Source organism: Grammomys surdaster, unplaced genomic scaffold (assembly GCF_004785775.1).
Source record: "Grammomys surdaster isolate TR1022 unplaced genomic scaffold, NIH_TR_1.0 126248, whole genome shotgun sequence".
Classification (NCBI taxonomy): Eukaryota; Metazoa; Chordata; class Mammalia; order Rodentia; family Muridae; genus Grammomys; species Grammomys surdaster.
Genome location: NW_021621048.1, coordinates 5,926,926 through 5,950,604, shown reverse-complemented (window position 1 = coordinate 5,950,604; position 23,679 = coordinate 5,926,926). Strand labels below are relative to the sequence as shown.

The 23,679-nt window shown below is 39.0% G+C and overlaps 1 protein-coding gene across 1 annotated transcript in view; it reads right to left on the bottom strand.

Moving 5' to 3' along the window:
- Positions 1–11,805, bottom strand: part of Atr (ATR serine/threonine kinase) — an 87,802-nt gene extending 75,997 nt beyond the window's left edge. The window contains exons 1-6 of the mRNA XM_028758921.1: positions 11,696–11,805; positions 6,136–6,227; positions 4,787–4,936; positions 1,986–2,863; positions 1,039–1,217; positions 84–275 (exon numbers count right to left, since the gene is read on the bottom strand). Coding sequence (XP_028614754.1) covers positions 84–275; positions 1,039–1,217; positions 1,986–2,863; positions 4,787–4,936; positions 6,136–6,227; positions 11,696–11,754 — 1,550 coding nt within the window. The 5' untranslated portion in view covers positions 11,755–11,805. The remainder of the gene's footprint in view (positions 1–83; positions 276–1,038; positions 1,218–1,985; positions 2,864–4,786; positions 4,937–6,135; positions 6,228–11,695) is intronic.
- Positions 11,806–23,679: the final 11,874 nt, after the last annotated feature.

Sequence of the window (23,679 nt, the reverse complement as noted above, 5' to 3'; positions counted from 1 at the left end):
TCAAATATCCTGCAACATGCACCCACAAACATCATACACACATAATAAAAAAAAAACTTAAAAATCTTTGAATTTTTTTTTACCCATCCATGTCTTGATGAGAACAATGAACAGTGCAGAGAGCAGTCAGCTGTAATACAATAGTAATTCCTTCTAATGCTTCAGCAACAGAATTCTTGAGAGTACCACATTCAAGGGAAATCTGAAGGGATTCAGCTTTCTGTTTCAGAACATTCCATAATATGCTCTTTTTGTCCATATCCACATGATTAATTCTATAAATAAGTATAATCACAGAAGGTATTAATATATGATATAAATGTGTTTCAAACAAAATATGGAATGGCGGTACAGCTCAGGAATAGGGTTTACTTAATATACATAGGCCCCAGGCTTAAAGTTCAGCACAAAATTTATACATAAATGCCTATATTTAAAACAAGAGTCATCAAGACAGCTCAGCAGATAAAGACACGTGCTGCCAAACCTGAGAACCTATTTGATCACTGGGGACCCATATGACGAAAAGAAAGAACCCATTTCCACTGATCTCTACACATTCGTTGTGATACATACATACATGTAGACAAGACAGACAGACAGACAGACAGACAGACACACACACACCCCAGTAACTGTAAAATAAAATAAAAATTGCAATGTATTATCAACTTTTTATCACATTAGGATAGATTTAAAACAATGTTCAGTTTGGCTGAACTATGCATATCTTTGGCTATATACAAAAAATAGTATATTAACTAAGATTTGAACTTGTAATGAGACACACAAGCTGATACTTTCCAAATATTAAAAACCCAAATAAACAGGCATGCAAAAACATTCAAAATAACTACATCTACATCTATAATGTCATACTAGAGTACATCATAATGACTAGCAAAATATTTTAAACATTCATATTGCCTATGTTTAGAAAGATGTTCTTTGTGTTCTTAAATCAGAATAGTTAATGAAACTTTATTTTTAAGATAAAATTTTATGAACTGTTTAAAATAAAATCGGATGAGGTCATACTCTTCAGACTGTCTGGATGGCCTTTTGTAAGAGCTGAGAGAGGAGCTGAGTCTACGCCTCTTTGGTGACACCCCATCATCATTACCACAGAGATTCTCCTGTTGAGTTTGGCATTGAATTCTCTCAATAATTTCCATACTTTCCATTTTCAAGGCTGCATAAAATGGTCCCAACAAATACTGAGAAAACAAAAATAATTTCAAATACCATCTCTTAGATGTTTACATTATTTATTAACAGAAAATGCATTAGGTGTTATATGTTTTCTAGAAAGCTAAACTATTTCTGAGTCTTTTAAGAAAAGCCAAACATTCACATCAATCAACATTATTTTACATTCTATTAAGGATGGTTCTATAGCTTTAAAAAGGTTTACAACAAATACATACTATAAACCCTCCCTGCTTTCTCCAAATGCTATGCAGAAATCTTTATAAGGGAATCATTAACTATTTCATACTACAAATCCAGCAAGATTTATAGACTAAAATAAGCTAAAATGTTTAATGTTTAAAATACTGAATCAAGTTACTGCACAATCTGAGTATTTTATTGCCCATCTTTCCCCACAGTCCAAACAGGAAAAATGGTATAAACTAATAGAAATAATTACACATTCTAAAGTGAAATTCACAGATAAAAATGATTAAGTTTTCTCCAATTAAGATAACCAGTCCCCTTTTAATTAATACTCTATAACACATTTTTTAATAAATTCTACTTTAAACCAATCTATTCTACTTCACTAGGCAGTTCACTACTTAATGAACAAATTTTTTCTGGACTGGAAGTAAAAAGTCTAAAAATGAAACTAAACTATGAAAATTATCATACCCTTGACACGCCATTATTATGTGAGATGTTCTCTTTTCTTGCTAATACATCCTATACATATGCACACACTAAATGAACAAAACACTAAATGTGTAATCTTAATAATTACTTACCCCAACATGTGTCTGAACTCCAAGAACATCTACAAGAGCTCTACAAATATTTGTCACATAAACCTTCCTGACCTGTAAAGCCGATTCATACCCAGCTGGCACAAATGTAAGGAAATACTGCAGTAAATGACACAAAGCTGCTTTCAGCAAATCAGACTTGAGCCGCATAAGCACGCGATCTTCAAACATGACACAGAGTTTTTCCAGCAGCACGTTTAAGTAGACAGGTTCAATACTTCTATAAGCCTCTGCTTCAAAGGGGAATAGTGTTTTTACCAGCTTTGACAATGGCTCTTCATACAATTTCAATTGGTCAGCATCCATTCCTACAAGGTGTTGTAGCAACTCCAAAAATAAGCTGAAAAAAGTGCTGGCTGGCTGTGCTGGTAATCCTCCAAGATCAAAGAGTTCCGTTAAAAGGCTAATTGCTAATGATCTGATTTTGGGACTACCATGCTCTAGCAGAGCACAGCCGATCTGCCACAGTAACAATTCTTGTCGTCTAAAAAACACAGTTGGAACAATATGAATAAGAACCATTAATAAAGTGACTTCAATAAATTCTACATTTTGCATGTTCATGAATTGCAAAGGAGTTGGCTGTAAACATCCCATGTGTTCATCCAATCGACTTAAAAATCGACTAACAACCACTGGCCATTCCATAACATCACCCACTGCATTTCTTTTGTGGAGGTAAATTAAGTCTTCAAAAAGATAAAGTAATTCCCTTGTGAGTACCCCAAAAATAGCAGGATTCTTGCTTTTAAAAAGAAATAATAACGAGCAGATAACTTCACATATTTTCTTGTGTAGCGTATGGCAGGATGGAGTTGCTGCAATCCGTAAAAGTCTTGTAATGATCCAGTGACTGAATTCTTTAAAACAAACAGGAAATATATTAAGTGAATAAGTATAAGTGTGGATTTGTTAAATCTTTGGTGATTTTTAAAGTACAAATTTCACTAAGAGAACAGTCTACAAGACAGAAAGGCTGTACTTCAGAACATCAACTTCGGAGTTAAAAATGGTTTTAGCCATCTACTAGTTATGTCAACTTCACATCTCTGAAGCTGTATAATAATATCTATGTTAGTGGCTACTGTAATGATCAAGTAATGTAACATATGTGAGATAATCAATATAGTTCCCAAAACATAATAAATATTCAACAAACAGTAGCTACTTTTACCCCTTCAACAAAAATCACATTTTCTTTTTTGAAACAGTATCTCATGTAGCCCAGGCTGGTCTTGAAATTGCTATGTAGCCAAGGATAACTTTAAACTCTCTTCTATTCTCACCTCTCAAGTGCTATGGATTGCTAGATGTGCAAGTCACAATAGCCAGCTTCCTTCAATGGAAAGTTACTGAGTGTAGAGCTGGAGGTGTAGTTTAGTGTTAAGATTATTTATCTACTACATGTAAAGTGCTAAATTCAATCCCCTATCCATATGGAGTGTCATTCATTCATTCATGACAGAGTCTCTCTACATATTTATCTATTTGTTTGAGACAGAGTCTCTCTACATAGCGCTGGCTCTCCTGGAATTCATTATGCAGACTGGGCTTGCCTTGAACTCGCAGAGATCTGCCTGCCTCTGCCTCCCAAGTGCTGGGATTAAAGGTGTGTGACACCATGCCCAGCTCATTTTGTTTTAAATGTTACTAGCTTTAAAGTTATTTCATAACCCACTGTGGATTGTAGTCCATACTTTACAAGATATAACAAAGACTGAAAATGTGATTATAGTATAATTTAAGAACTTATGACAGAAGAAAAACAGACCATCAAGAATAAGAACATATAAATCAGCAGCAAATACGCTAGTCCTAGGTGGCCAGAAGGAGTCAGAAAATATTTTTTAATTAAAAATAATTATCTACTTATTTTATGTATATGAGTACATTATATCTGTCTTCAGACATACCAGAAAAGAGCATTAAATCCCATTACAGATGGTTGTGAGCCACCATGTAGTTGCTAGGAATTGAACTCAGGACCTTTGGAAGAGCAGTCAGTGCTCTTAACAGCTGAGTCATCTCTCCAGCCCCCAGAAAACACTTTTTGGAGGCTGTATTATCAAAGCAGATACTATTAACAAATTTTAAAATATTTCATTATATAGGAAAAAGTTTTCTCTGCATCCTTTTATGAGAGATTCAGAAAGGGAGGAGGAAGCAGATTAATGGGATGGTAACAATAAAGTAAAAGCTTAGAAAAAAAAGCTTTAATATACAGAAAGCAAACTTTTCTTAAAAGACAATATAATAAGTTTGGTTTGGTTTAGTTTTGGTTTTTAAAGAAAGTTTTTCCTCTGTGTAGTTCTGACCGACTTGGAACTTGCTCTGTAGACCAGGATGGAGTCCAATTCAAAGATCCTCCTGCCTCTGCCACTGAGCACTGGGATTAAATGCATGCACTACTACACCTGGTGTAAGTATTTCTGAATAGAAGGTCTAAACAAACTCTGTAGTAATTAGAGATGATGCTCCAGTAAAACTGTTTAAAAAAAAAAAAGTAGCTAAAGGTGGGCATGCTGGCACACACCTTTAATCCCAGCACTCAAGAGGCAGGCAGAGCTCTGAGTTCCAGGCCAGCTGATCTACAAACGCAATCTAGGCCAGCCAGAGGTACATAAGAGACCCTGACTCAAAAACAAAACAAAACTGCTACTCCTTTCCCCAAAGGCAAATATGAATTCTGGGAGTACGTAATTATATAAGTGTGATATTTAGAAAAGCAGCAAAGGGGATCTAATAAAACTAGTTAAACATTAACATAAAATAACAGCACTTACCAATACAACTGTCTTTGGCCTCATTTTGGCCCTGGCTTCCATTCACATTTACAAACATAAGTGGAGAAGACTTCATGATGTGCTGGATAAAGTCAAGTAACATCACAGAGGTCGGCTGAGCGTCAGTTTTCTTCACAAGTTCTAGAGCAACTAAGAGATAAAAAATTCTTTTTAAAAAAGTCCTGACAAACTATAGAGCTTTTGTTAAGAAACTAGATTTTGGTAATCAAAACTTTGTCCAGTGGAGTATTCATGCTAAACTGGCATATGGAGAAGTGCTATGATCTTATCTAGTATTATTTTTGTACGTGTATGGTATATGTCTACATACATGTTCGTGTGTGTGTGTGTGTGTGTGTGTGTACATGGATGTGGAAATCAGAAGTCAATGTTGGGTGTCTGCTTCAATCATTTTCTACCCTAATTTTGAAACAAGGTATCATACTGAACCTAGACTTCACCAATTTAGCTGAACTGGCTGGACCAGGCAGCTCCACAGAGCTGCTGTGAGACTGCAGCAGTCACAGGTGTGCACTGCTGGAGCTGCTTTTTAAGATGGTGCTGGGAATTAAAACGCAGCAAGTTTAATGTCTGAGTCATCTTTCCAGCCTACCACCTAATTTTCAATGTCTAATAACCATATACATTCATCTATAATATGGCCCATTCTGCAAACATTTGTACTATAGGCCTGTAAAATGCCAAGCACCATGCTAAAATCTTAAGGTAAAACAAAACCAATAATCTGGTGAAGGAGTTAAAAAATTAAAAATAGTAGTGCAACTTGGTAATTCAGGATAAAATGAAACAATTCTGGAAAGACACTATGAAGGAATTCCTAGATAAGGAATTGGCTGAGAAAAAAGGCAAGAACAGGAAGAACCAGAGGAAGTCATGTCTTACAAGTGTTCATAGTCCTTTGCTATCTTTTTAGCAACCTATAACCTCTGACTGAAAAGAACAAAGTTTAAATGGTTATAATAAATCACAAAATGTGTTGTCACCAAATTCCACTCTTTCTTGAATTTGCTGTATGTTTTTACCACTGGTACAAGTTGTTAATAAAGTCCATATGATTGGACTCAGTCAAACTTTTTTTTTATAGCTAACCCATTAAAGAATTCTAGTAAGCCAGTAGAAAATCATAGTTATTAATAGAAACACACACTTGATTTTTAAGGTCTAAATAACATTATGTTTTAAGTAATAAGCAATACTGAGTAACAACTTGCTCGAAATTAGTATCTATAACAAAAACTAATTCTGACTAAAACTGCCTAGAGGAAAAAAAGGTAGTACAATGTTACATGGAAAAGCACAGAAGTTCATGGAAGAAACAATTCACTTACCAACATTTACATCTGTAAGTATTCGGTCAATGAACTGGCAGAGAATTTGTCTTGGTTTCTGTACAACAGTATTATATTCTTCTGGAGTAGCACTGAAATACAAAGTAAACCTTGAGGCACAATGGGAGCTAGCAAGATGCCTTAGCAGGTAAAGGCACATGCTGCCAAGCCTGACCTTAGTTCCAGTCCCAGGATTGATATAGTAGAAGGAGAGAACCAACTCCCAATAGTTATCCTCTGGCTTCCACATGAACTGTGATGTGTGCGACCCTCCCTCCCAATAAATAAATTAATGTAAAAAATGTTTTATTAGAGGCATAACGGTACATACCTACTTTAATTGGAAGCTATGGCAGAGGTTAGCAACTCTAGGCCAGCATAAGCTATTTAGAGAAATTCTGTCTCTACAAACTAAACCAACAAAAAGCGTTTAATCTTTAAAAGGACGTACCTTTCAATTTGTATGAAAACTCTCTAAAGTTGAACTTAACAACAAATATGATTGGTTTAAGTGTTACCATAGACAGTATTATACTTGTTAAAAGTGAAAATCTAAAGACATTACTAATTTTGGGGTGGGGGGTATTAAATGCCAGCACAGACATCTAACCTGCAGATTTTAGAATTGTACAGCTCAAAATGGTAGCCATTAGCCACATGTGACTATTTAATATTTGAAAAGAGGTTACTCCAAATTAAGATGTATATAAGATACATACTGGATTACTCATACTTGGACAAAAGAATTAATGTCACATTAACCATCTTATACCAGTTACATATGAACGTGATAATATTTGGATATAATGAGTTAACACATACCCTATAAAACATATTACTAACTTAATTTTATTTCCTTCCTACTTTTAAAAATGCGGTTACTAGAAATTTTTAAATAATTACATATGTAGCTTCTACTATAGTTCCATTAAATAGTACTGATCTAGCCCTTGAAAAGATCTGTAGCACATAGTTCTGGAGTTGGACACTATGCCTTTAATCCCAGAACTTAGGAGAGACGGAGAAGAAGTGGGTCTGAGTTTGAGGCCAGCCTGGTCTTTAGAGTGAGTTCCAAGACAGTGACACAGAGAAACCCTGTCCTGAAAACCAAAAAAAAAAAGAAAAGAAAAGAAAAAGAAGAAAAAAAGAAAGAAGAAAAAGAAAAAGGAAGGAAGGGAAGGAGGGAGAGAGGGAAGGAAAAAGAAAGAAAGGGCATAATGGCACACACCTTTAATCCCAGCACTCAAGAAGCACAGGCAGATGTGAGTCTTTTGTGAGTCCCAGGACACCCAGAGCTACTGTCACAACAGAGACTCTGTTACAAAAAACAAACCAACGAAACAAACAAAATCTCACAAATCCTAAGAGTAGAAAAGAGAGTAAAATCTATAGTTAAGACTTAAGAACCACAAATAATTACAATTTGTGATTCTAATCTGGACCTCCCCAAATGATATTAGTATTGTTAAATTGATAATGGTACCATAGTTATTTTTAAAAGTCTCAAACATACTCCTATAATGTAGCAGTTATCATATCTACATTATGTGTATACACACTATACATTACGTGTATAATATCTACATTATGTGTATGGGTTCAAGCATCAATGGAACTATGAGCCATCTTGCTCATGGTACTCGGCAGACAGACAGCTCGATATTAAGAGCATTTGCTAGTCTTGCAGAGGATACTGGTTTGGCTCCTCTCTGCCCCCCCCCCACCCCCATTACAACCATCCTTAAATCCAGTTCTAGGGGATTCAACACCCTCTTCTGACCTCTGACATGTATGGCACCAGGCATACATGTGATATACACACATATGCAAACAAAATACTAACACACAAAACATAAAATAAACAAATCTAAACTAGAAGTCTCTGTCCTTTACTGGTAATTACTGATATGGATGAAATGTCTGAGATTTACTGCAGAATAATATGTGTTGAAAAGAAGGCTATAAAGGAGGAAATCAGTATTTTTTTCTTCTTTTGTTATATTTGAAAATTTCCATAATAAAAAGGCAACAAAAATGCTAAGAAAGAAGCATATATATCTATTCCTAGGGCTAATCTAGAAAAAGCATTAAGAGAAATACAAAGAGGCAGAGCATTTGTCTACCACCTGGGAGGTCCTGAATTCAATCAGCATTGGAAGAAAAAAGGGAAAAATACAACTCCCTAAAATCCTGGATAAATTCAGCTTGAGCTCTCTAGCTTTATATAAAATCACCACAAAACAGGAAATGAAAATTTAATAGTATCTGTGTTACAACACATATGATAATCATGCAGTTATTCTCAGAGTCAACAGAAATCTACTATGCGCCCATAATGCATCAGGCAATGCACAAAAAGCTAATATTGAGAAAGCAAAAGAAGCAGTTCAGTGGAGACTTGATAATTCAGGGGAGACTGTGAGGCCACTTACCACACAGTCTGCAGAAGAAGCACAGATGTGGGAGAAAAGTCAAACTAGCAGAAATACTGTTTGAGGTTTCAAGGTAATAACTAAGTGGGTTATCTACAACACACATGGATACTTTTAGATCTTAAGTTACATGGAGATGTAGTCATAAAATATCTACTATATAAGACTAAACATTATTGTCAATGCTATTTCAACTCATAAGCAATAAGATAGGATACGAAGCCTAATTTGGATCTGAGACGCTCTAGAAAGTAAATCACCTAAGATCACACAGTTCAGACTGGTGGAAGCCTGAGGTATAAAAGCAATTGTGATTGGTAAGACCAGAGAGACACCTAAGCTAGCTAGAAGAGCCATAAGGAGATATAAAAAGGCCAAAGAGAAAAACTGAGGTTGATTCTAAATGCCAAGAAGGTAGGAATTTCACAAAGGGAGCGGTGAACAGGATCAGATCAATTTTAGAAAACATCTTTTGGTTTTATTTTGATAAAGTATTAAAGTTTACCATTTTATGATTTTAAAGTGTACACAGCATTAAGTTCAGCACAACATTACTACCACTCATGTATAAAACTTTTTAACCTTCCCAAACAGCAACTCTACATCTAATTAGCAATAACTTACCATTTCTCCTCTTTTATTCCCTGGCAATATTCATTCCACTATTTTATCTCCATGAACTTGACTACTCTAAGATTTCTTATACTTGTGGAATACCATATTTACCCCTTTGTGACTTATTTCTTAATGCAGAGGTTCTCAACCTTCCTAATACTGTGACCTTTAATGCAGTTCCTCAATTCTTGGTGACTCTCCAACTATAAAATTATTCTCATTACTACTTCATAATTATAATTTTGCTACTGCTATTAATTATAATGTATATATTTTTGGAGATAGGGGTTTGCCAAAGGGATCTTAACCTGCAGGTTGAAAACCACTGGTTTAGTTGTAGCATGTTAGAATTTCTTCCCTACCTGGGCAGTGGTAGTGCATGCCTTTAATCCCAGCACTTGGGAGGCAGAGGCAGGCGGATTTTCGAGTTTGAGGCCAACCTGGTCTACAGAGTTCCAGGATAGCCAGGGCGATACAGAGAAACTCTGTCTCAAAAAACAAAAAATAAATAAACAATAAAAAATTAATTTTTTCCTTATCACACTGGATAATACTATGTTTATGTCACATTTGGGAGGGTTATGTCTACTTGTCTGTTGGTGAACATTTGCTTCCACCATTTAGCTATTGTGAATAATAATGCTAGGATGAGCAAAAGTGTAAAAATATATGTTCAAATCCATTTTAAATTCCTTTGGGAATATATTATAAAGAATTGTCAGGCTATGGGGTAACACTATCCCATCTTCCTTTTGTAGAACCTTTGTTCCACTTCACAATGATTATACTATTTTACATCTACACTAACAATATACCACAAGTTCCAATTTCCCCATATTCTTACCATTTCTTTTACATATACAATAGTTATTGTAATGGTCTGCAATGGAATCTCCTTGTTTTGTTTTTGAGGAAGGTTAAGACAAGATCTCACTATATAGCCTCTTTTAACACCTTGGTAGCCCAAGCTGTCCTCAAACTCAAGTGAGCCCCTTGCCTCCCAAGTCAGCACACCAACTTCCTTGTGGTTTGGATCTGTGTCTCCCTTATTATTAAACGTATCAAACATCTATCTTTTTCCTTGCTTATTAGCCATTTTATATTCTCTCTGGAGAGAAATCTTCTCAAATTCCTTATTCATTTTTCTCATCAAACCATTGTTTATTGTTGTTATATAAGTTTTTAATATATTAATAGCTGTTAAACTCTTAAATTTTTAATTATTTTTAAAAAGTCTGTATGTATGTGAGGTATATATATGTATGTACGTACATGTTTATATAAATACAGGTACTTGTGCCATGGTGCATGAGTTAAGGTCAGAGAACAACCTCTGGTGTTGGTCCCTGCCTTCCAGAATTTCAGTGATGATGACAAAATTTGTATTATCAGTTTCCCAATATCACCACTTTAACTCATATACTTTTAGAAAGAAATTACTAAATTCAAATTTTTAATGATTTTTGCCCCCACAAAATCTATTTGCCACATTCATGCAAAGTAAAAAAAAAAAACCAAAAAACCAAAAACCAAAAAAAAAAAACAAAAACAAAAAACAAAAAAAAAACTTCAGACAGTCCAAAAGTGGTCTTTTCATTTATCCTCTAATTGATGTTTTTGTTTTTTGGTTTTTTTTTTTTTTTTGGTATGGCCAGCAGGAGGAAATGAACACAGCTGCGGTGCAAAAAAATAAAAGGAAACAGCTCACAGACTTAAGGTCAGCAATGCCTGTACGTGAGAACCTTCCAGTTTATGAGAGAACCGATTTTAATTGAGACCGCAACTCAACTGTCTGGCGGTCTCCAGAGTTCTTCCCTACTAGCGAAGAAGGGGCGTGGCAAGCACTAACTTTTCTGATTGGAAACTCTTGGGGTTGACAGAAACAAGGGATTTGCTTCCCCCCACCCCCACCTTTTCTCTTGCCTTTGTTTTTCCTGAGGCAAAGTCTCACTATTTAGTCCTGGCTGGCCTAGGAGTTCCCCTGCCTCTGCTATCCAAATTCTGGGACTAAAGGCGGCGTGCGACGCTACGTAAGGCCCGAAAGAGGCATTTGCTGATGGATACCAACGCAAGTTCGGGGAACGCTGTGCACGTTAGACTCCGTGGACCTGTGGCCAGTTCCTGGGACTTCGACTAAAGTAACGGGCTGGCGGAAGCACGGCCTCTCTTCGAGAAGAAGCAACCGCGCTTTCAGCCATTGATTTCCTTCTCTCAGAAGTAGGGGCCGTGATTTTGAAACAAAACCAAAGCCAATTAATTCTGCCAACAACGATCAAGGACCCAGGGAAGCTTTTCCAGAAGCAAACGAGTGTGGTAAAATGACCAGAAGAGACCATTCTCGAGGCAGAAAGAAGCTCGCGTGGGCAAGCCCCCAGCCGCTGCCCGGGCACCCCGGCATGTGGGTTGCGTCCGCGCTCGAGCCAACTGCCACAGTGAGGAAGCAGCGCCCACAGGCCGCGGCGCGGGCTGAGGAGACCCAGCGTCTCGAGGCTAGCGACGACGCGCGGCCCTACCTGCCCAACTCTCGCAGGGCGGGGATCATGGACGCCAGCTCCAGCCCGTGGTCGCTCATGGTGACACAGAGCGGCTCTCAAAACAGCCGCCACCTGTGCCAGGCTTCTCTACTGCCGCCTCCAGAGGAGAGGGCGGAGCTTCGACGGGGACCCGCGAGGTCCAAAACTCCTCCCGGAAGCCGCTGTTGGTTGCTGTTGGGACCCGGGAAAGCCCCGGAGGCGACAGTGCGTGACCCCTCCGCGGGTGATTTTGCTCAAACCTGGATGGTCAGCGAAGCAGAACGACGGGATCCCGGTAGGAGAGGAACTTAACGATCCAACAAAGTTAGATAATTCCCTATGTCAGATAAGGCCATGCAGTGATGCTTACATTTGCTGTTTAGGACACAAGGGTAATTACTATACAACCTCCAAAAATAAAATTAAAAAATGTTGGAATGGTAGCCAGATGCGCTCCTGACTGCAGGATTAGTACCTGCTGTACTTTGAACACCCATCCCTTTGCCCCTTTTCCTTCAGGTATGCGTGTAGAAATGACACTAGTCTTATACAGCAGTATAAACTCACTCCCCCTCTTCATCTTTTAAAATTTTTCTTTATAGCATGTAGAACCTAATGATATTAAGTGTGTATTTTGAGAGCAAGGACTTGTTTATTTTGCCCGTTGCTGGCAACTCAAGACTAAAACGGTTCCTGGCGCATAGTTTATGTTTTAATAATTTTTTTTTTGTTTTTTGTTTTTTCGAGACAGGGTTTCTCTGTGTAGCCCTGGCTGTCCTGGAACTCACTCTGTAGACCAGGCCGACCTCGAATTCAGAAATCCACCTGCCTCTGCCTCCCAAGTGCTGGGATTAAAGGCGTGTGCCACCACTGCCCTGCCAATAATTATTTTTGAATGAATTGTTGAATGTTAAAAGAAAATGGATTAGGTGTTATAAACTCTGAAAAAAAACTATTATTTCATTTTCTAGAAGCTATATGACCTCAGGAAAGTACTTAATCTTTTTGTATTTTCATTTATTCATCTTCTAAGAGTACAGTAAAGGTTATAAGGTGCTAGAGTCAGACGAGAGAAAGCCACTTATTTCTCTTGCTCTGTTCCCAGCTCTCTCCCTCTCCTTTTCTCTTTTTCCTCTCATTGTTTTTAAGCCAGAATCTCCCTATGGATCCTTGGCTGGTCCTGATGCAGGCTCCTATTCCTCAGCCTCTGAAATGCTGGAATTATAGATGTGTGCCCCTATTGAATGGCATATGTATGTCTTTAAAGTTTAAATTATAAGTCATTGTGCTGACTAGTTTTATGTCAACATGACACAACCTGGAGTTTGTTGGGGAGAAGGAACCTTAATAGAGAAAATGCCCCAACCAGATTGGCTTGAGGGTAAGCCTGTGGTACCTTTTCGTGCTTTGGTGATTGATGTGGGAGGCTCCAGCTCACGGTGGAAGATACTGCCCTGTGCCCAGTGGGTCTGAAACCTCTTTTTAAAAGCAATGAAAAGCAAACTAGTAAGTAGCACTCTTCCATGGCATCTTTGTCTGCCTATAGGTTCCTGCCTTGGGTTCCTTCATGGCTCCCTTCAGTGATGCAGTGTGATGAGGAACTGTAAGCTGAAAAAAACCCTTTTCTCCCCAAGTCACTTTCCATCATGGTGTTCCTACACAGCAATAGAAACCTAACATAGGACAGGCAACTATGAAAAATAATGTATCGGCTAAAAAGTAAGAAAAGCTAGCTAGTTTTAAATCACATTGAGAAAGATTACAATAGTGACAGAGCGGAGGGTGTATCCCAATGGAAGAGCACTAACCTAGCACCTGAGGCTCCAAGCACAGAGGACCTATAATACTGTGCAAACAACACTTAGGAAAAAAAAAAAAAAGATAAAACCAGGCATAATTGCACATGCCTACAATCCCCTCACTTTGGGTGTAGAGGCAGAAGGATCAAGAGTTCAAGGCTATTCTTAGCTTCATAATGACCTGGGATACAGGGGAACCCTGTCTCAAACAAACAAACAAACAAACAAACAAAGAACTAAAACAACAACAAAACCCAGTGTGTAATTTATCATTGAATAGTGCTGCAGTTTTGAAGTACAAGACCCCAAACAGCAGAGCTCTGGCAATCTAATCCAAAAAGTAATTTTTTAAAATAATTATTTTTCTAGTATCAGCCCCCTCTCCTCCCAGTGCCATTGGTGGACCACCTCGAGCAGTCCACATATGTCCTAGGATATCTGTGAATGTGATCCAGCACAACTGTGAATGACAACATCATGACCCAGTGTCACAAGGATACACTTCAGTAAGTTGTACCAATAGTTCTCCATAGAGTGAAAATAAGCTGGCCACGGTACTGCCTGACTATAATTATAGTGATTTAGAGGCGGAGGCAGCAGGGTAACTAGTTTGAGCTATCTTGGGCTACATGGTAAGGCCATCTGAAACAGTAGCAAAAGCTACTCAAAGGTACACTTGAATATGGAGGGGGATGCAAATCAGAGTGAAAGGAAGCTGGCAGCCATTATATGGACAGCTTTAGCGACATATCAATAAATGAGCGACAGATGTCCAGGCCAGTGTTAATCCCCCTTCCAAGGACTCCTGTCTTTCTCTGCCAAACTCTGCGGAAGAATTTTTCATAAGGCTGATTCTATTTTTCATCTCCCATTCTGTCCTAACCCAGTACTTACTATATTCTGTCCCTCTGTCCCTCCCCTCCCTGCCTTAATTCTCCCCAGAATCATCAATAGTTTCTCTTTTTCTGCTGTTGCTGTTGTTATTGTTGCTTTATTGACATTGGGTCCCCCATAGCCCAGGCTGGCCTTGAGCTCACTGTGAAGCTGACGATGACCTTAAACTGCTGCTCCTCTTTCCACCTTGTGGGGGATGGGGTTACAGACATGTGCCTCTATATTCAGTTTATGTAGTATGGGATTCAGACTCATGGTGTGGTGGTTTGAATGGGAATGACCCCCAGAAGTTCATATATTTGAATGCTTGGTGCCCCCAGTTGGTGGAACTGTTTGGGAAGGATTGTTGGAGGAGGAGTGTCACTGGGGGAGGGGGGAGGAGGTGGACTTTTAGGTTTCAAAAGCCCATGTCATTCCCAACTAGTTCTCTCTCTGTCTTCCTTTCCTTCCCCTCCTCTCCCCCCAACCCTTGTCTCCCCTTTCTCTCTTCTCTCTCACCTCTGTCCTGTGCTTGTGGATAAGATGTAAATATTCAGCTACTGCTCCAGCACCGTGCCTGCTTGCCTATTGCCATAGTCTCTGCCATAATGGTCATGGATTCTAACCCTCTGAAACTGTAAGCAAGCCCCCAATAAAGTGTTCATCTCTAAGTTGCCTTGGTCATGATGCCTCTTTTCTGAAATAGAACAGCAACTAAGACTCATGCTTTTGTTTATGCTAGACAGACACCTGGACAGACCTTCCAGATGATCTTGGAAGCAGCCCCACGGACTGGGTCACACACTGTAATCTTTCTCTTTTTTCATAGCAGCTGGAAGGCGTACCTAGCTGCGGTCAGGAGTCTCACAGGCCTGCATGTTTCTCTCCTCACAGCACTCATAAAAGTCACTGTTCTCATTTCACCACGTCACTGCTGCCCAGGGGCCAAGACAGCTTGACTAATGTCACACAGTAACCAGCCCATTGCCCTATCCAGTGTCTCCGTGACTCCTGTCATCCACATCCCAAAGCACAGGTCATCTATTAACTAAGCCTGCTTCTTCAGTATGCAAAGCTCACACCCTGAGAAAGAATGGACTCTGGCTTGGTTTTGCATGGTGGGGACTGACGCCTCTTCCCTCAGGCTCCAGCTGTACTGCCCGTGGAGTTAATAACTGTCTTAATAAAGCTCCCACCTAAAGATGTTCACCTGAGTGCCTTTCTCCGGGGTCCACCTCCCCTCTCATGGCTTTCAGATGGCTAAGTCCCGAGACCGGTCACCCTGTTTCTTCCTCCTTACACGACTTGCTAGTCTAGATCACTGCCTCCCTGGAACTCGTTCTTTGACTTACTCGCCTGTGTTTTAGCCGTATGTCCTGGTCCATCTTCCTTCACTTTTCTTCAGGATCCTCCTTGGGTTTCTCCCTCTCTTGACTTTCTCCCCCTCCCTAACCCCAAAGCATCAGGGGTCTTCATTGCTCCTTTTATTCTCCGGTAATCTTATTCCTTCTGAAGACCTCAGGGAACTCCCCTCAGTCGAGCACTCTGGAGCTCACTACCCTCTCTGCAAGCCCTCCAGGCTTTATTTCATCTGTCTGTCTATCTTACTGGAATTTTCTACCTTGACTGTTCTCAGGCACTTTATTTTTATTTATTTATTTTTTAACAAGAAAACAGAACAAACCTATAGGGAAGACAAGCTAGCAGGGTCATATGCTTAGACTAGCCTTGAAAGCGCCTGCTCCCCCTCCACCCCCACCTCCCAAAGACTGGGCTCACAGATCTGTACCAACACAAATATAACAAAGATAGGTAAAAATCCAGAATCACCTTATGTCTACCACCCACCCAGTGGTTCTTTCATTTGGTCAAGTCTGTCCCCACTGGTCCCCATCTGACCAGGGACCTTGTGCAGGTACTCTACTGAACTACGCACCCCAGCCTTCACCAGTCTTAAATTTATGATCACCCTCCCTATGCCCCCTTTCCCCAGTTGGATAATTTAAAATGAAATCCCAGATGCAATATCAATTTATCTGTGATTGCTTTGGTTTGTATTTCTAGAATTCTATTTCCTAAATATAAAACCCTCGGATTTCCTGTCAGATCTTCACCGCACTCTGCTCTCAGTTGATCATCATGCCTTGACTAAATTTACTTCCCAAGCATTCTAGGGTGTGTTAGTGCAGGTCTGTAATCCCAGTCTTTGGGAGGTAGAGGCTGGAGGAGCCCGAGCTCAAGGCTAGTCTGTGTACGTGTTTCCCTGTCTTGCTTGGTTTCCTATAGGCTTACTTTTTCTTTAAACCATTCTCTATATACTTGGGGCTCCATGTCTTTTTTTTTTTTTTTAGGTTAGTGGCATTGTTGAAAAAATTTAAATATATGTCTTAATTTTTGCTTGTTTTGTTTGTACCATCGGCTATTCTACAATTCAATCCAGGCTGGCCTTGAACTTGCAATGATTCTACTACTCCTGTCTCCTGGATGCAGGTATTACAGTTGTGTGCCACTATGTCCAGGAAGTATATTCTTTATGTACAGTTTTTATTAATCATATATATTCAGACATTCTACTATATAATATGACATTCTACTATATAATATAAATTGTAAAATATAAATCTTAAGTGAGATAATGTAAACCATTTTAGAAATTACTTTCTGTACTTAAATGTATACTTCCTTAGTATACAAACTCATTTAGTAATTGTTGTCTTTTTGTAGTGCTGAGGACAGGGCCCCTCATGCATGCTTGTCTCATTATTTGGGGAGATGAAGTTTGGGGAGGCGGGTGAAGCTTTAAAGCAGAAAGTTTGGTGTGGGTATATCCAATGTCCCTGCAATTTGCTAAGCTTTTTGTCCTAGGGGAGTGAACAAAGGGATACCAACCAACCTGAAATTTTTCATTAGTCATGTATATAGAATTGTCTCTATTAGTGATAAAGTACTACCAAAGTGGCCACTAGGTGCCACTACAATCCCATTGAGACTTTTGTGACTTGCTGTCCAGAGGCTGCAGAAACTGTCTGCCAGCTCGAGTCCTGTCATAACACATTGTTAACATGACTGTTTTTCTTCATTTACTGTATTGTCAGGATTTCATTGTGTGACGCACAGTATAAAGTATACACTTTACACAGTATACATTTTAGTAAATCCTAAATGAGACAAGAGTGTAAACAGTTTCAAAAGTTTCTGTACTTGGTAAATGAGTTAATTCTGTTATTGGTGTATTTTCACTTTGTGGTGCTGGCTGTAGAATATGAGGCCTTGTGTACTTAACAAGCTCTCTGATACCAAGCTATCACCAGTCCTCCATAGCTGATGCTTTAAATTAGTGTTGATGTAATGTTGACATTATTTGGAGTTGTTTTACTCCATAGAATACAGCCTTTGCAAAAGTCAAACCTGATTAATTCATTCCTTTCTTCAGTAGGGTGGTTATGTATTGAATATTGTCATACATGGGTTAGAGTTACAAGGGAAAATATGTCTGTTATTATCTGCTGGGTAGGCTAAAATAAAGAACACTCTAACTATAGACCATCATTCTGAAACTTTATGAAGGAAAACAAATGATTCCCTAGAGCCAGACTGCATGAGTGTACCTGTCTTATTTAGTAGAGACATTGAAAACACTCATTACAACCCAGACCATGTCTACTCAGTGAAGCCATTTGTCTTTCCATTTCTATAACAGTTGCATGTATACACACACACACACATATATATGTACACATATATACATGTATACATACATACATACATACATACATACATACATATCTAAGGCATCACTGAATTTGGAAGCAATTCATAAAGGACAAAGACTATCCACACATGTAGGAGCTTTCTGTAGAGATAACAAATTATTGTCATTGAAATGGAAAAGGTTTCAGATATGACCCTAAGGGTGTATAAAATACAACAGTAATGATTAGAATAATTATTTTTTACTGTTTTCAAAATACTTTCATCTCCCAGGTAGACTTTCAACCTGATAAAACAGGAAGAGATTGGAGCATGCATCACAATAACCTAGAGAGCCCCTTAAAGCAGATTTCTGGAAACATGTCCAGAGGAAAGAGAAGTTGGAAAGGAAACTCAAATTTTACATTTTTTTTTCAGTTACAGGTAAATGTGGTAAATATTACTTTTGGCTTTCCAGAAAGGCAATGTAAAAGAGTGTGACAGGTCATACACCTGTGTTCTTTCGTTACCAGTGGTCTAGAATTTTGAGGTGCTGTCACTTTGATGCTTGTATAATTTCATCTGTAAACGGTGAAGGAGCGTGTAGCTCCGCCATGCTACACATCTGTTTTCTTGGATAACTTGCCATCTGTTTGAGCTAATGCGTGTGACGCCTGCTCCTCACCGCTGCTCAGTGTGCTCACTTCCCTCTAGCACAGTTGTTCAGTTCGAGTTCCACTGACTCATCTGTGTCCACTTCAAAAGCTAGACTACCCATTTAGCTTTGAATTCTAGTCACTCCTTTACATTCCTAAAGGCTTAGCTAATTTTTATACACATGGCACCCGTAACAGGAAACGATCAAACAGAAGAGATGGAGATTTGTTTCCAGCTCTGTCTTATTTCTTAGATTATTCTTTTTCTCCTCTAAATGATGTTTTTAAAAAAGAAAATCAACATAAATCCATAGTAGAACTGAATGTTGTTAAACGGATTATTGTCCTTTCACTTCTGTTTCTTTTTACTTTATTCTGTAAAAAAAAAAGCTAAATAAACTCAAAATATTTATATTATACTTCCTGGTTTCATTTAGAATGCATCACAGTTAGACTGAGGGCCCATCAACAGATGAATGGATAAAGGCAGTGTGGTCTGTATACTCAGTGAAATGTTGTTCAGTCATAAAGATGAACGAAAGAGTGACATGTGCAGGAAGTTGGGTGGGCTGGAGATTATTATGTTGAACCAAATAACCAGACTCAGAAAAGACAAATAGCACATGTTTTCTCTCATGTGTAGAGTCTAGATCGAAAACAACAGTAACTAGACCAATGACTCACTGCAATGAACATTTGCAGGTGAAGATGTGTGGACAGGGTGGTATACTGAGGGACACACTGTGACACACTACAGCTTCCCTGACTAAATGCTTTCTATGCTTTGGTTTTGTCTTTTTGCTTTGGTGTGTGTGTGTGTGTGTGTGTGTGTGTGTGTGTGTGTTTTATTTTGGTGGGGAGGTTGTAAAGGCAGAGGGCAGGTATGAGGAAACCAAGACATGAGTGGGACTGGGGTGCATGATGTGAAACTCACAAAGAATCAACAAAGAGTTTTAAAACAACAGTAACTTGAAAATAGAAGTATTTGAGGAGAGAGATGTGACGAGGATGCGTCAAGAGAGGGTAATGGGGCAGTTGAAATACAGTAAAAGCATATTAATTATGTGCGTGGATGAAAAGGTTGCAGTGAAACTCATTGTTCTGTGTGGTTAATATATGCTAAACTGATTTAGTTTGTTTGTTAGAGTTTTTTTTTTTTGGGGGGGTGGATTCTATGTGTAGACCTACCTGGCTATCCTGTAGTTGACCGGGCCTCTGCCCCTGGAGTGCTGGGTTTAAAGGTGCAAGCCACCTTTGCCCAGCTGCTAAACTGTTTTTTTTTTTTTTTAAAGATTTATTTATTTATTTTATTTATGAGTACACTGTAGCTGTCTTCAGACACACCAGAAGAGGGCATCGAATCTCATTACGGATGGTTGTGAGCCACCATGTGGTTGCTGGGATTTGAACTCAGGACCTCTGGAAGAGCAGTCAGTGCTCTTAACCGCTGAGCCATCTCTCCAGCCCCCTGCTAAACTGTTTTTAATGGATCTAGTTTTTCTGAAATTCAAAATGAAACGGGTGCCTATGGTGACCACTGATTATGATTATACAGAGTTTGAAACCTTATGTTCTAGAGAGTAAACATCAGCTAAGTCACGGGGGCTCACAAGTCCAGGATGTCTGCAGAGTAAAGACATACCTTCTCATGGACTAGCTTTGTGATAACAGCACAAGTTTCGAATTGATCTTGAGTTGAAATCCTATACCTTTATGCGTGTGAGCCTGTACAGTAGTTAGTACAGAAAAAACCATGGGCTGAACAGTAGGAGTAACCATGGCAAGCACCAGAGTTTCCTCCTTGGGATAGCCCTTCCCTTATCAAACAGCCTAGATAGACTCATAATCCAGGCGAATATTTGTACAAAGTGTAGAATCAGAAAAGATGGTCTTTATATGAAGGGTTTAATTATTTAGTTGCCTTCAGTTTCTTTGTAGTTGCATTATGGAAAAATGTGAATGTTTTGGGGCGTGTGTGTTTGTGTGCGGTAGCTGAAGGTTGACGTTGGCTGTCTTCCTTGATGACTCTCCACCTTATATAGAGAGGCAGGGTCTCTCACTTGAACACGGAGCTAGTCTAGCTATCCTGCTTCCTTCAGGATTCCTCTGTCCCTACCTGTCCCCAGGCTGTGATTACCAGTAGCTGTTGAACCCCACCTTTGTTGGCTACCCTGCTGAGCCTCTGAACTCCAGATCTCAAGATTTTGTGCAACAAGTACTCATCTCCTCAGCTCTGAAACAAACAAACAAACAAACAAACAAAAAACCAAATATATTTTACATAAGAAATTTTACCTATAAATGAAGATAATTTCTTAGAGCTGTTATGCATATTCTATGGGGGAAAAAACCCCAACATTTTATAAAGGCAATCTTTTTTTGTTGTTGTTTTGTTTTGTTTTTTGTTTTGTTTTGAGACCGGGTTTCTCTGTGTAGCCCTGGGTGTCCTGGAACTCACTCTGTAGACCAGGCTGGCCTCGAACTCTTGAACTCAGAAATCCACCTGCCTCTGCCTCCCAAGTGCTGGGATTAAAGGCGTGCGCCACCACTGCCTGGCTAAACCCAACATTTTAAAGTGCTTAAAATGGTGACTTATACTAAATAGCCAAATAACTCTTAGCTATTATTATTTTATACAAACAATAGAAGATATAGAAAATATTCCCATTTCCATGTTAGTTGATAATATTTCCTTCCTAAGCAGCAACTGGGATACATGTTTTAACCTATTTCATGTAATAGCAAATATTCAAAATTGGGAATTTTTCTAGAAAACATGGAGCATATGGTGTAGTAGTTAATCTTGGTCATCAGTCTGATTGGATATGGAATCAACTGTAGGGATCTGCATTTCCTGGAAGTGATTAACCTAGATGGGAAAGCCTCCCCTAAGGCACGCCTCCTCCAGTGAGTGGCATGCAGATATAAGGAGACCCTAGCAAAGAGTTGCTTCTCTCCTGCCTGACCGTGCCTCTTGCTGGTGAGTGTATCTACCCTGTAGCTGCCACAGCGCTGCCATTCTTTCCTGACATCAGTACTCAGCCTCTTTGTCTTTCCAGTGTGGACTAAAGAACAGCGTCTCTCCAGGAATCCTCCAGAAATCGAGTGACAGATTGGGACTGCTAAGACTTCCAGCCTTGGGGACTGAGCTGCTACAGGGCTCTCAACCTCTCCAGTACATCGACAGCCTTTGCTGACTATTCAGACTACCCAGGAGGTGTTGTGCAAGCCTGTCTACTAAGTGTCTTGTATAATATATGTTCATTCTATTGGGTCTAGGGAACCCTGATTAATTTTGACATGTTTACTACAACTCTTTAATCTGTACATTTTAAATTAGATTTATGCATTTTTACTTTATGCATGGGTGAATATTTTACCTACATGTATATCCGTTCGCATGTATATCCGTTCGCTATGTACGTGCTTGGTGTCTGTGGAGGTCAGAAGAGGCATCAGATCCCCTAGAACTGGAGTTACAGGTGATTGTGAACTACCATGTGGGTGCTGGGAATCCAGGTCCTCTGCAAGAGCAACAAATACTCTGAATCACTGAACCATCTCTCTCCAGGCCATGTTTACTATAAATACAATATACTTGTGATTACTAAGTAAGGCTACTTAGTGAATTCTTGCTACTGAGACTATTACGTCAGTCACTCCCCTCTCCCCCCAATATGTGTTTATTTGAGATAGGGTATCACATAGCCCAGGCAGGTCTTGAATTTGCTGTGTAGGAGACTGGCCTAGGATTCTTGATTTTGCCTTATCTAGAGAGAACTGGGATTACAGGCATGATTTTAATTACTTTTAAATGGTTGATCTTTGAATTCTCAGTAGAGTATGTTTATCAAATAAGATCTGAGTTGAGGATATATATATACATATACACATACACATATACATATACACATACACATATGCATACATATACATATATATATACACATGAATGAGAGGCAGGGCCTTACTATGTAGCCATGGCTATTATAGAACTTCCTATGTCCTAAGGGCTGGCCTTAAACTCACAGAGCTCTTTGTCTGTCTGCCTCTGCCTCCCCAGTGCTGGCGTTACAGAAATGGGCCACCATACCCAGCTTTCTCCATGAGTCTGAAAATCTTACTTTTCACTGGTGATGATATAGTCAGTTGAACAGACAACTTGTTTTCCCCTTTCCTCTTCCCTTCTTTTACTGGGAATAGAGCCCAGGCTCTTAGAAAGTCTCTTTATGCCTTTGTCCAAGCTGGTCTTCCATTGTAATCCTCCTGTTGTAGCTTTTCAAGCTAGGCTTATATCCCTACCTCACTGGGCCCACTTAAAATTGTGTTTATAATTATGTGCATTTCTTTTTTTTTTTTTTTTCGAGACAGGGTTTCTCTGGGTAGCCCTGGCTGTCCTGGAACTCACTCTGTAGACCAGGCTGGCCTCAAACTCAGAAATCCGCCTGCCTCTGCCTCCCAAGTGCTGGGATTAAAGGCGTGCGCCACCACTGCCCGGCAATTATGTGCATTTCTAATGATATACTTTGCCATTTTAGGTTTGGGAGAAACTTCTGCAAAGTACTTTGGTTTTTATCAACAACAAGTTGCATCTTGGGACTAATTACTTTTAAAAATGATTTAAAACTGATTATTTTACCTTCCTTTAGGGGAATGAGTTTCTTTTGTCTTCCCTCCAAATCAAGTGATGTCATATTTGGGTTCTGCATTTCTTCATGGGCTTATCAGTCAATATTTCACTACATATATAGAATATACATATATTTGATTATCATTTCCAATTCTATTGGGCAATAACTTATATAAAGTGAATTTTACATATTTAAAGTAGCCACTTTAGCTTTGGTACGTGTATACACCCAGAAAATCATCATAATTCTCAATAAAGAGAATGTCTCTATGGCCTGGAGTCCAGACCATCCAATCTCAGCTTTTTTTTTTTTCTGTCCATTTGTCTCTGTGTGTT